Source organism: Streptopelia decaocto (genome assembly GCF_964273445.1).
Source record: "Streptopelia decaocto genome assembly, contig: HAP1_SCAFFOLD_2369, whole genome shotgun sequence".
NCBI classification, from domain to species: Eukaryota; Metazoa; Chordata; class Aves; order Columbiformes; family Columbidae; genus Streptopelia; species Streptopelia decaocto.
In genome coordinates, this window is record NW_028115319.1 from 1 (window position 1) to 11798 (window position 11798).

The 11798-nt window shown below is 66.4% G+C and overlaps 1 protein-coding gene across 1 annotated transcript; it reads right to left on the reverse strand.

The window, feature by feature from the left end:
• Positions 1 to 4: 4 nt before the first annotated feature.
• On the reverse strand, positions 5 to 6160 carry PPP1R14B (protein phosphatase 1 regulatory inhibitor subunit 14B; the record flags this gene model as incomplete). Its single annotated transcript, XM_082077489.1, has 4 exons — positions 5908 to 6160; positions 2072 to 2155; positions 1102 to 1134; positions 5 to 52 (listed from the first exon to the last, which is right to left on the reverse strand). Coding segments are annotated over exons 1-4 (393 nt in total), but the record flags the coding sequence as incomplete, so codon positions are not given.
• Positions 6161 to 11798: the final 5638 nt, after the last annotated feature.

An 11798-nucleotide genomic window follows, 5' to 3' on the forward strand; every position in this document is an offset into this window, starting at 1 on the left:
GGTTGAGTTTCTGCAGCCCCCGGATCTTCTCCAGGAGCCCCACGACGAACGCCTGGGGGGGGGAGGGGTTAGAGGGGACCCAGGAGTGCCCCAAGGGACCCAGGAGTGCCCCAGGGGACCCTGGAGTGCCGGGGGGGGGGACCCAGGAGTACCCCATGGACCTAGGGGTGTGGGAGGGACCCAGGAGTGCCCCATGGACCCAGGCATGCAGGAGGGACCCAGGAGTGCCCCAAGGGACCCAGGAGTGCCGGGGGTGGGGACCCAGGAGTACCCCATGGACCTAGGGGTGTGGGCCCAGGAGTGCCCCATGGACCCAGGAGTACCCCAAGGGACCCAGGCATGCGGGAGGGACCCAGGAGTGCCCCATGGACCCAGGGGTGCAGGGAAGGGACCCAGGAGTACCCCAAGGGACTCAGGCATGCGGGAGGGACCCAGGAGTACCCCAAGGGACCCAGGAGTGCCCCATGGATCCAGGCGTGCAGGGAAGGGACCCAGGAGTACCCCAAGGGACCCAGGCATGCGGGAGGGACCCAGGAGTGCCCCATGGAATCAGGAGTTGGGGGGCGGGACCCAGGAGTACCCCATGGACCCAGGAGTGCGGGAGGGACCCAGGAGTGCCCCGTGGACCCTGGAGTGCTGGGGGGGGGGACCCAGGAGTGCCCCAAGGGACCCAGGAGTACCCCAAGGGACCCAGGCATGCGGGAGGGACCCAGGAGTACCCCATGGACCCAGGAGTGCGGGAGGGACCCAGGAGTGCCCCGTGGACCCTGGAGTGCTGGGGGGGGGACCCAGGAGTGCCCCAAGGACCCAGGAGTACCCCAAGGGACCCAGGAGTGCCCCATGGACCCAGGCGTGCGGGAGGGACCCAGGAGTGCCCCATGGACCCAGGCGTGCGGGAGGGACCCAGGAGTGCCCCATGGACCCAGGCATGCGGGAGGGACCCAGGCGTTCGGGAGGGGACCCAGGAGCGCCCCAGGGACCCAGTTCAGGGAGGAATCCAGGAGAGGACCCAGGAATGCCTCAAGGGACCCAGGCATGCAGGAGGGACCCAGGAGTACCCCAGGGACCCAGGCATCCGGGCGCCGCCCCTCCCCCGCTCACCTCGGTGGGTTTGTAACAATCAACCAGGATCTCCTGGAGGGGGGGGGAGGGGCAGAAAATGGGGGGTCAGGGGGGGTTGGGACCCCAAAACCTGGGGGGGGGGGAGGGGTCCCTCAGGCCCATCCCCCACTCCCATCCCCCCAAGTTTTGGGGTCCCCCCCCATTAGCACATCCCCTCCCCCACCCATATGATGGGGACCCCCCCCCCAAAATCCAAACCCCTCCCCCCTCCCCCCCAGAACTTGGGGACCCCCCAAAATTGGGGAGAAAAACAACCCCAAAATTGGCGGGAAACGCCCAAAATTTGGCGGGAAAACCCCCCCAAAATTGGAGGGAAACCCCAAAATTGGTGGGAACCCCCCCCCCCAAAATTGGCGGGAAATGTTCCCCCCTCAAAATTGGCGGGAAACGCCCCCACCCCCCCCAATTGGAGGGAAACCCCGAAATTTGGCTGGAAAAAAAACCCCAAAATTGGCGGGAAACCCCCCCCAAAATTGGCGGGAAACCCCAAAATTGGAGGGAAACCCCAAAATTGGCGGGAAACCCCAAAATTGGCGGGAAACACCCCCCAAAATTGGCGGGAAACCCCAACATTTGGCGGGAAACACCCCCCAAAATTGGCGGGAAACCCCAACATTTGGCGGGAAACACCCCCCAAAATTGGCGGGAAACCCCAACATTTGGCGGGAAACACCCCCCAAAATTGGCGGGAAACCCCAACATTTGGCGGGAAACCCCAACATTTGGCGGGAACCCCCCCCAAAATTGGCGGGAAACCCCACTAAGCCAATGGGCTCAATGAATGGGGGGGGAAGACACGTCGCCCCCTGTTGGACACTCAGGGGAACACCCCGAGATCTGGGGGTTCCGGTGGATTTTTGGGGTGAATCCCCGGGGTTCCGGGGTCGCTGGGGGGTGTCCCCGGTTGGGGGGGGGGGTGTCCCCGTTTTTGGGGGGGTCCCCGTGTCACCTGGATGCGGGCGGATCGGGCGCCGTCGCTCTCCAGCTCCAGCAGCTCGTCCACGTCGATCTCCAGCTCCGGGATCTGCTCCTCCTGCCACACACCGGACGCCTGGGTCCCTCCCGAACGCCTGGGTCCCTCCCGGACGCCTGGGTCCCTTCCCGGACGCCTGGGTCCCCCACCCGGACGCCTGGGTCCCCTCCCGGACGCCTGGGTCCCCTCCCGGACGCCTGGGTCCCTCCCAGACACCTGGGTCCCTCCCAGACACCTGGGTCCCTCCCGGATGCCTGGGTCCCCTCCCGCACGCCTGGGTCCCTCCCCGGACGCCTGGGTCCCCTCCCCGGACGCCTGGGTCCATCCCTGAACTCTTGGGTCCCTGGGGCACTCCTGGGTCCCCCACCCGGACACCTGGGTCCCCACCCAAACTCCCAGGTCCCCCCCAACCCACTATGTCCCCGAACTCCTGGGTCCCCTCCCGAACTCCTGGGTCCCTCCAGGACGCCTGGGTCCCTTCCCGGACGCCTGGGTCCCCTCCCCGAACTCCTGGGTCCCCTCCCCGAACGCCTGGGTCCCCTCCCCGAACGCCTGGGTCCCCTCCCCGGACGCCTGGGTCCCCTCCCGGACGCCTGGGTCCCCTCCCCGGACGCCTGGGTCCCCCACCCGGACGCCTGGGTCCCCACCCAAACTCCCAGGTCCCCCCCAACCCGCTATGTCCCCAAACTCCTGGGTCCCCTCCCGAACTCCTGGGTCCCCTCCCAAACTCCTGGGTCCCCTCTCGCACTCCTGGGTCCCCTCCCGGACGCCTGGGTCCCCTCCCGGACGCCTGGGTCCCCTCCCGGACGCCTGGGTCCCTCCCCAACCCCTCGTTGCACATGAACTCCTGGGTCCCTGGGGCACTCCTGGGTCCCTGGGGCACTCCTGGGTCCCTCCCTTGGTACCAGTACTCACCAACTGCCCCCCCCCCCCCCCCCCCGGACCCCCCAAACAAGCCCCAGGACCCCAAATATCGACCCTTCCCCCCACTCTGGGAACCCCCCAAATTCTCCTCCCATTGACCCTTTGGCGAGGGGGCGTGGCCAAGCAGGCATGCGGGAGGGACCCAGGAGTGCCCCAAGGGACCCAGGAGTTCGGGAAGGGACCCAGGCGTCCGGGGAAGGGACCCAGGAGTGCCCTAGGCGTGCCCCGAGGGACCCCGGCGTGCCCCGAGGGACCCAGGAATGCCCCAATGGACCCCGGCGTGCCCCGAGGGACCCCGGCGTGCCCCGAGGGACCCAGGCATGCCCCGAGGGACCCAGGCATGCCCCGAGGGACCCAGGCATGCCCCAATGGACCCAGGCATGCCCCGAGGGACCCAGGAATGCCCCGAGGGACCCAGGAATGCCCCGAGGGACCCAGGAATGCCCCAATGGACCCAGGCATGCCCCAATGGACCCCGGAATGCCCCAATGGACCCCGGAATGCCCCAATGGACCCCGGAATGCCCCAATGGACCCAGGAATGCCCCAATGGACCCAGGAGTGCCCCGAGGGACCCAGGCGTGCCCCGAGGGACCCAGGCGTGCCCCGAGGGACCCAGGAATGCCCCGAGGGACCCAGGAATGCCCCAATGGACCCAGGAGTGCCCCGAGGGACCCAGGAGTGCCCCGAGGGACCCAGGAGTGCCCCGAGGGACCCAGGAATGCCCCGAGGGACCCCGGCGTGCCCCGAGGGACCCCGGCGTGCCCCGAGGGACCCAGGAGTGCCCCAATGGACCCAGGAATGCCCCAATGGACCCAGGAATGCCCCAATGGACCCAGGAGTGCCCCAATGGACCCAGGAATGCCCCAATGGACCCAGGAATGCCCCAATGGACCCAGGAGTGCCCCAATGGACCCAGGAATGCCCCAATGGACCCAGGAATGCCCCAATGGACCCAGGAATGCCCCGAGGGACCCAGGAATGCCCCAATGGACCCCGGCGTGCTCCGAGGGACCCCGGCGTGCCCCGAGGGACCCAGGAATGCCCCTATGGACCCAGGAATGCCCCAATGGACCCAGGAATGCCCCAATGGACCCTGGCGTGCCCCGAAGGACCCAGGAATGCCCCAATGGACCCAGGAATGCCCCAATGGACCCAGGAATGCCCCAATGGACCCCGGTGTGCCCCGAGGGACCCAGGAATGCCCCGAGGGACCCAGGAATGCCCCGAGGGACCCAGGAATGCCCCGAGGGACCCAGGCATGCCCCGAGGGACCCAGGAGTGCCCCGAGGGACCCAGGCATGCCCCGAGGGACCCAGGAGTGCCCCGAAGGACCCAGGAATGCCCCGAAGGACCCAGGAATGCCCCGAAGGACCCCGGCGTGCCCCGAAGGACCCAGGCGTGCCCCGAAGGACCCAGGAATGCCCCAATGGACCCAGGAATGCCCCAATGGACCCAGGAATGCCCCAATGGACCCAGGCGTGCCCCGAGGGACCCAGGAATGCCCCGAGGGACCCAGGAATGCCCCAATGGACCCAGGAATGCCCCAATGGACCCCGGCGTGCCCCAATGGACCCCGGCGTGCCCCAATGGACCCCGGCGTGCCCCAATGGACCCCGGCGTGCCCCGAGGGACCCAGGAGTGCCCCGAGGGACCCAGGAGTGCCCCAATGGACCCCGGCGTGCCCCGAGGGACCCAGGAATGCCCCGAAGGACCCAGGAATGCCCCAATGGACCCAGGAATGCCCCAATGGACCCAGGAATGCCCCAATGGACCCAGGAATGCCCCAATGGACCCAGGAATGCCCCAATGGACCCAGGAATGCCCCAATGGACCCAGGAATGCCCCAATGGACCCAGGAATGCCCCAATGGACCCTGGCGTGCCCCGAGGGACCCAGGAATGCCCCGAGGGACCCAGGCATGCCCCAATGGACCCAGGCGTGCCCCAATGGACCCAGGCATGCCCCAATGGACCCAGGCGTGCCCCGAAGGACCCAGGCGTGCCCCGAAGGACCCAGGCGTGCCCCGAAGGACCCAGGCGTGCCCCGAAGGACCCAGGCGTGCCCCAATGGACCCAGGAATGCCCCAATGGACCCAGGAATGCCCCAATGGACCCAAGAATGTCCCGAGGGACCCAGGCATGCCCCAATGGACCCCGGCGTGCCCTGAGGGACCCAGGAATGCCCCAATGGACCCCGGTGTGCCCCGAGGGACCCAGGCATGCCCCAATGGACCCCGGCGTGCCCCGAGGGACCCAGGATTGCCCCAATGGACCCAGGAATGCCCCAATGGACCCAGGAATGCCCCAATGGACCCAGGAATGCCCCGAGGGACCCAGGAATGCCCCAATGGACCCCGGTGTGCCCCGAGGGACCCAGGAATGCCCCAATGGACCCCGGCGTGCCCTGAGGGACCCAGGAGTGCCCCAATGGACCCAGGAATGCCCCAATGGACCCCGGCGTGCCCCGAGGGACCCAGGAATGCCCCGAGGGACCCAGGAATGCCCCAATGGACCCCGGTGTGCTCCGAGGGACCCAGAAATGCCCCAATGGACCCAGGAATGCCCCAATGGACCCAGGAATGCCCCAATGGACCCTGGCGTGCCCCGAGGGACCCAGGAATGCCCCGAGGGACCCAGGCATGCCCCAATGGACCCAGGCATGCCCCGAGGGACCCCGGCGTGCCCCGAAGGACCCAGGAATACCCCAATGGACCCAGGCATGCCCCAATGGACCCAGGCATGCCCCGAGGGACCCAGGAATGCCCCAATGGACCCCGGCGTGCCCCAATGGACCCCGGAATGCCCCGAGGGACCCCGGAATGCCCCGAGGGACCCCGGAGTGCCCCGAGGGACCCAGGAATGCCCCAGGGCCCCCCCCTTTCCTCACCGCGCAGTCGAACAGCGCCGTGAGCTGCTGCAGGATCCATTCCTCCAGGTGCAGGCGCTTCCGCAGCTCCCGCCGGTCGTAGCGAACCGTGACCTTCCCCTGGCGCCGGCCCGGGGCCTCCGGAGCCTCCTCGGGACCCGCCGGGGCCTCCGGGGCCTCGGGATCCGCCGGCCCGGGGCCGCTCGGAGCGAACGCGACGCGCGGAGCGGGACCCGGCGGCGCCGCCATGGCGCCGGAACCGGAAATGAGGCCGGCGGGGAGGGACGGCCAGGCCCACTGCGGGGAGGGACGGCCACGCCCACTGAGGGGAGGGACGGCCACGCCCCCTGAGGGGAGGGGGGAGTGGGGAGGGGGGTGAGGGGGAGGTTAAAGGGGGACGCTCTTAAAGGGGCGATGGGGGGGGGACGCGCTTAAAGGGGCGATGGGGGGAGTGGGGGGACGCGATTAAAGCGGCGATGAGCGCTCTTAAAGGAGCGATGGCAGCGCTGAAAGGGGTAACGGGGGGGGGGACGCGCTTAAAGGGGCGATGGAAGCGCTTAAAGGGTAACGGGGAGTGGGGGGGACCCCAAGGGACCCAGGAGTGCCCCGAGGGACCCAGGAGTTCGGGAAAGGGACCCGGGAGTTCGGGGGGGACCCAGGAGTTCGGGAGGGGACCCAGGAGTGCGGGAAGGGACCCAGGAGTGCGGGAGGGACCCAGGAGTTCGGGAGGGACCCAGGAGTTCGGGAAAGGGACCCAGGAGTTCGGGAAAGGGACCCTCTTAAAGGGGTAACGGGGAGAGAGGGGGGGACGCGCTTAAAGCGGCGATGAGCGCTCTTAAAGGGGCGATGGGGAGAGAGGGGGGGATGCGTTTGAAGGGGCGATGAGCGCTCTTAAAGGGGCGATGGCAGCGCTTGAAGGGGTAACGGGGAGAGAGGGGGGCCCCAAGGGACCCAGGAGTGCCCCGAGGGACCCAGGAGTTCGGGAAGGGAGCCAGGAATGCCCCAAGCATGCCCCAAGGGACCCAGGAGTTCGGGAAAGGGACCCGGGAGTTCAGGAGGGGACCCAGGAGGTCGGGAGGGACCCAGGAGTTCGGGAGGGACCCAGGAGGTCGGGAGGGACCCAGGAGTTCGGGAAAGGGACCCTCTTAAAGGGGTAACGGGGAGAGAGGGGGGGGATGCGCTTAAAGCGGCGATGAGCGCTCTTAAAGGGGCGATGGGGAGAGAGGGGGGGATGCGTTTGAAGGGGCGATGAGCGCTCTTAAAGGGGCGATGGCAGCGCTTAAAGGGGTAACGGGGGGGGGGGACGCTCTTAAAGGGGCGATGGAAGCGCTTGAAGGGGTAACGGGGAGAGAGGGGGGACGCGCTTAAAGCGGCGATGAGCGCTCTTAAAGGGGCGATGGGGGGGGACGCGCTTAAAGGGGCGATGGGGAGAGTGGGGGGACGCGATTAAAGCGGCGATGAGCGCTCTTAAAGGAGCGATGGCAGCGCTGAAAGGGGTAACGGGGGGGGGGACGCGATTAAAGGGGGGATGGCAGCGCTTAAAGGGGTAACGGGGAGAGGGGGGCACGCGCTTAAAGCGGCGATGAGCGCTCTTAAATGGGCGATGGCAGCGCTTAAAGGGGTAACGGGGGGGGGGACGCGATTAAAGGGGGGATGGCAGCGCTTAAAAGGGTAACGGGGAGAGGGGGGGACGCGCTTAAAGCGGCGATGAGCGCTCTTAAATGGGCGATGGCAGCGCTGAAAGGGGTAACGGGGGGGGGGACGCTCTTAAACGGGCGATGAGCGCTCTTAAAAGGGCGATGGCAGCGTTTAAAGGGGTAACAGGGAGAGAGGGGGGGACGCGCTTAAAGCGGCGATGAGCGCTCTTAAAGGGGCGATGGGGAGAGAGAGGGGGGATGCGTTTGAAGGGGCGATGAGCGCTCTTAAAGGGGCGATGGCAGCGCTTGAAGGGGTAACGGGGAGAGAGGGGGGGCCCAAGGGACCCAGGAGTGCCCCGAGGGACCCAGGAGTTCGGGAAAGGGACCCGGAAGTTCAGGAGGGGACCCAGGCGTTCGGGAGGGGACCCAGGAGTGCGGGAAGGGACCCAGGAGTTTGGGAGGGACCCAGGAGTTCGGGAAAGGGACCCTCTTAAAGGGGTAACGGGGAGAGAGGGGGGACGCGCTTAAAGGGGCGATGAGCGCTCTTAAAGGGGCGATGGGGAGAGAGGGGGGGATGCGTTTGAAGGGGCGATGAGCGCTCTTAAAGGGGCGATGGCAGCGCTTAAAGGGGTAACGGGGAGGGGGGGGACGCTCTTAAAGGGGCGATGGAAGCGCTTGAAGGGGTAACGGGGAGAGGGGGGACGCTCTTAAAGGGGCGATGAGCGCTCTTAAAGGGGCGATGGCAGCGCTTAAAGGGGTAACGGGGAGAGAGGGGGGACGCGCTTAAAGCGGCGATGAGCGCTCTTAAAGGGGCGATGGGGAGAGAGGGGGGGATGCGTTTGAAGGGGCGATGAGCGCTCTTAAAGGGGCGATGGCAGCGCTTGAAGGGGTAACGGGGAGAGAGGGGGGGACCCCAAGGGACCCAGGAGTGCCCCGAGGGACCCAGGAGTTCGGGAAAGGGACCCGGGAGTTCGGGAGGGGACCCAGGAGTGCGGGAAGGGACCCAGGAGTGCGGGAAGGGACCCAGGAGTTCGGGAGGGACCCAGGAGTTCGGGAAAGGGACCCTCTTAAAGGGGTAACGGGGAGAGAGGGGGGACGCGCTTAAAGGGGGGATGAGCGCTCTTAAAGGGGCGATGGGGGGGGGGGGGGGATGCGTTTAAAGCGGCAATGAAGACTCTTAAAGGGGCGATGGCAGCGCTTAAAGGGGTAACGGGGGGGGGGGGACGCTCTTAAACGGGCGATGAGCGCTCTTAAAGGGGCGATGGCAGCGCTTAAAGGGGTAACGGGGAGAGAGGGGGGACGCGCTTAAAGCGGCAATGAGCGCTCTTAAAGGGGCAATGGCAGCGCTTGAAGGGGTAACGGGGAGCGAGGGGGGGGACGCGCCTGGGCTTAAAGGGGCGATGGCCGGTCCTAAAGGGGCCCTGGCCGATCTTAAAGGGGCAACGGCCTCTCTTAAAGCGGTAACGGGGAGCGCAGTGGGACACGCCCACTCTTAAAGGGGCGATGGCCAGTCTTAAAGGGGCAACAGCTGCTCTTAAAGGAGCAAAGAGTTCAGAAGGGACCCAGGAGTTCGGGGGGGGGGGGCCTCAAATCTGACCCCCCCCACACTTTGTATAATAAAAGTCTCTATTCTTTATGGACAATCCTGTGGATTTGGGGACCCCCCATTGATTTTGGGGGGTCTCCCCATAGTTTTTGGGGGGGTGTCCCCTTGATTCCCCCCCCCCCATATTGGGGGTGACCCCCCCCCCCCATTTTAAGGTGAAATGGCCGCAAAACGGTTTAAAAAACACTAAAAATCAGCATTTTTTAATTGACGCCTCCCCAGGGTTTGGGGGGTGGGGTTAAAAGGGGGCGGAGCTTCCCCATGGTTGTGGCTCCTGATTGGTGCATCTCCCAATGGGCGTGGCTTCCGGGTGGGCAGAGCCTCGTGATTGGCGGGTCACCCAATGGGAGGGGCTTCAGGGCGGGCGTAGCTCCTGATTGGTTCGCCTCCCAATGGGCGGGGTTTCCGGGTGGGCGGAGCCTCTTGATTGGCGTGTCTCCCAATGGGCGGAGCTTTCCATGGTGGGTGTGGCTCCGGATTGGCGGGACGCCGGGTGGGTGGGGTTGGGGGGTGGGGTCAGGGGGCGGGGTCAGGAGGGGGGGGAGGGGCGTGGCCCCCACCACGCCCGCAGCGTTTCCCGCCAGCCCCTCCCCCACCCCCCCGGGGTCCCCCCGACGCTTTTGGGTCGTGGGAGAACCTGGGGGGGAGGGGACAACAGTGTCACCAACAGCCCAATGTCCCCAATGTCCCCAATGTCCCCATTGCCCCCAATGTCCCCAATGTCCCCATTGTCCCCATTGTCCCCATTGCCCCCAATGTCCCCATTGCCCCCAATGTCCCCAATGTCCCCAATGTCCCCATTGCCCCCATTGTCCCCAATGTCCCCATTGCCCCCAATGTCCCCATTGCCCCCCATGTCCCCCCAATGTCCCCATTGTCCCCATTGCCCCCATTGTCCCCATTGCCCCCCATGTCCCCATTGCCCCCATTGCCCCCAATGTCCCCATTGTCCCCATTGTCCCCATTGTCCCCAATGTCCCCATTGCCCCCCAAATGTCCCCATTGCCCCCATTGCCCCCAATGTCCCCATTGCCCCCAATGTCCCCATTGTCCCCATTGCCCCCAATGTCCCCATTGCCCCCAATGTCCCCAATGTCCCCATTGCCCCCATTGCCCCCAATGTCCCCATTGCCCCCAATGTCCCCATCGCCCCCCATTGCCCCCAATGTCCCCATTGCCCCCAATGTCCCCACATTGTCCCCATTGCCCCCATTGCCCCCAATGTCCCCATTGCCCCCATTGTCCCCATTGTCCCCAATGTCCCCATTGCCCCCAATGCCCCCATTGCCCCCATTGCCCCCAATGTCCCCATCGCCCCCATTGTCCCCATTGTCCCCAATGTCCCCATTGCCCCCATTACCCCCCATGTCCCCATTGCCCCCAATGTCCCCATCGCCCCCAATGTCCCCATTGCCCCCCATGTGACCCCAATGTCCCCATTGTCCCCATTGCCCACATTGCCCCCCATGTCCCCAATGTCCCCATCGCCCCCATTGTCCCCAATGTCCCCATTGCCCCCATTGCCCCCAATGCCCCCATTGCCCCCCATGTGACCCCAATGTCCCCATTGCCCCCAATGTCCCCATTGCCCCCAATGTCCCCATCGCCCCCATTGTCCCCATTGTCCCCAATGTCCCCATTGCCCCCCATGTGACCCCAATGTCCCCAATGTCCCCATTGCCCCCATTGTCCCCATTGTCCCCATTGCCCCCAATGTCCCCAATGCCCCCATTGCCCCCATTGCCCCCAATGTCCCCATCGCCCCCAATGTCCCCATTGTCCCCAATGTCCCCATTGCCCCCATTGCCCCCAATGTCCCCATTGCCCCCCATGTCCCCATTGCCCCCATCGCCCCCATTGCCCCCAATGTCCCCATTGCCCCCAATGTCCCCATCGCCCCCAATGTCCCCATTGTCCCCCATGTCCCCATTGCCCCCAATGCCCCCAATGCCCCCAGTGTCCCCAACGTCCCCATTGCCCCCATCGTCCCCATTGCCCCCATTGCCCCCAATGTCCCCATTGTCCCCCATGTCCCCAATGTCCCCATTGCCCCCAACGTCCCCATTGCCCCCCATGTCCCCATCGCCCCCCATTGCCCCCAATGTCCCCATTGCCCCCCATGTCCCCATTGCCCCCAATGTCCCCATTGCCCCCAATGTCCCCATCGCCCCCAATGTCCCCATTGTCCCCCATGTCCCCATTGCCCCCCATGTCCCCATCGCCTCCCATGTCCCCATCGCCCCCATTGTCCCCATTGTCCCCATTGTCCCCATTGCCCCCAATGCCCCCAATGCCCCCAATGTCCCCATCGCCCCCAATGTCCCCAATGCCCCCATTGCCCCCAATGTCCCCATTGCCCCCAATGTCCCCAATGTCCCCGTTGTCACCTGCAGCTGGAACTCGTCGCTCATGCGCCGCAGGCGTCTCCCGAACCTCCGCGCTGCCCAGAGCACGGGGGGGGCCGAGCGGGAGCGCCCCCGGAATCCAGGGGGGACCCCGGGACCCCCCGACGGCCCCGACCCCCCCGCGGGATCTGGGGGGGGGGACAGGAAATGGGGGTCAGGACACAGGGGGGACGGGAAATGGGGGGGGGGGACAATGGGGGGATGGGAAATGGGACGGGAAATGGGGGGATGGGAAATGGGATAGGAAATGGGGGGGACGGGAAA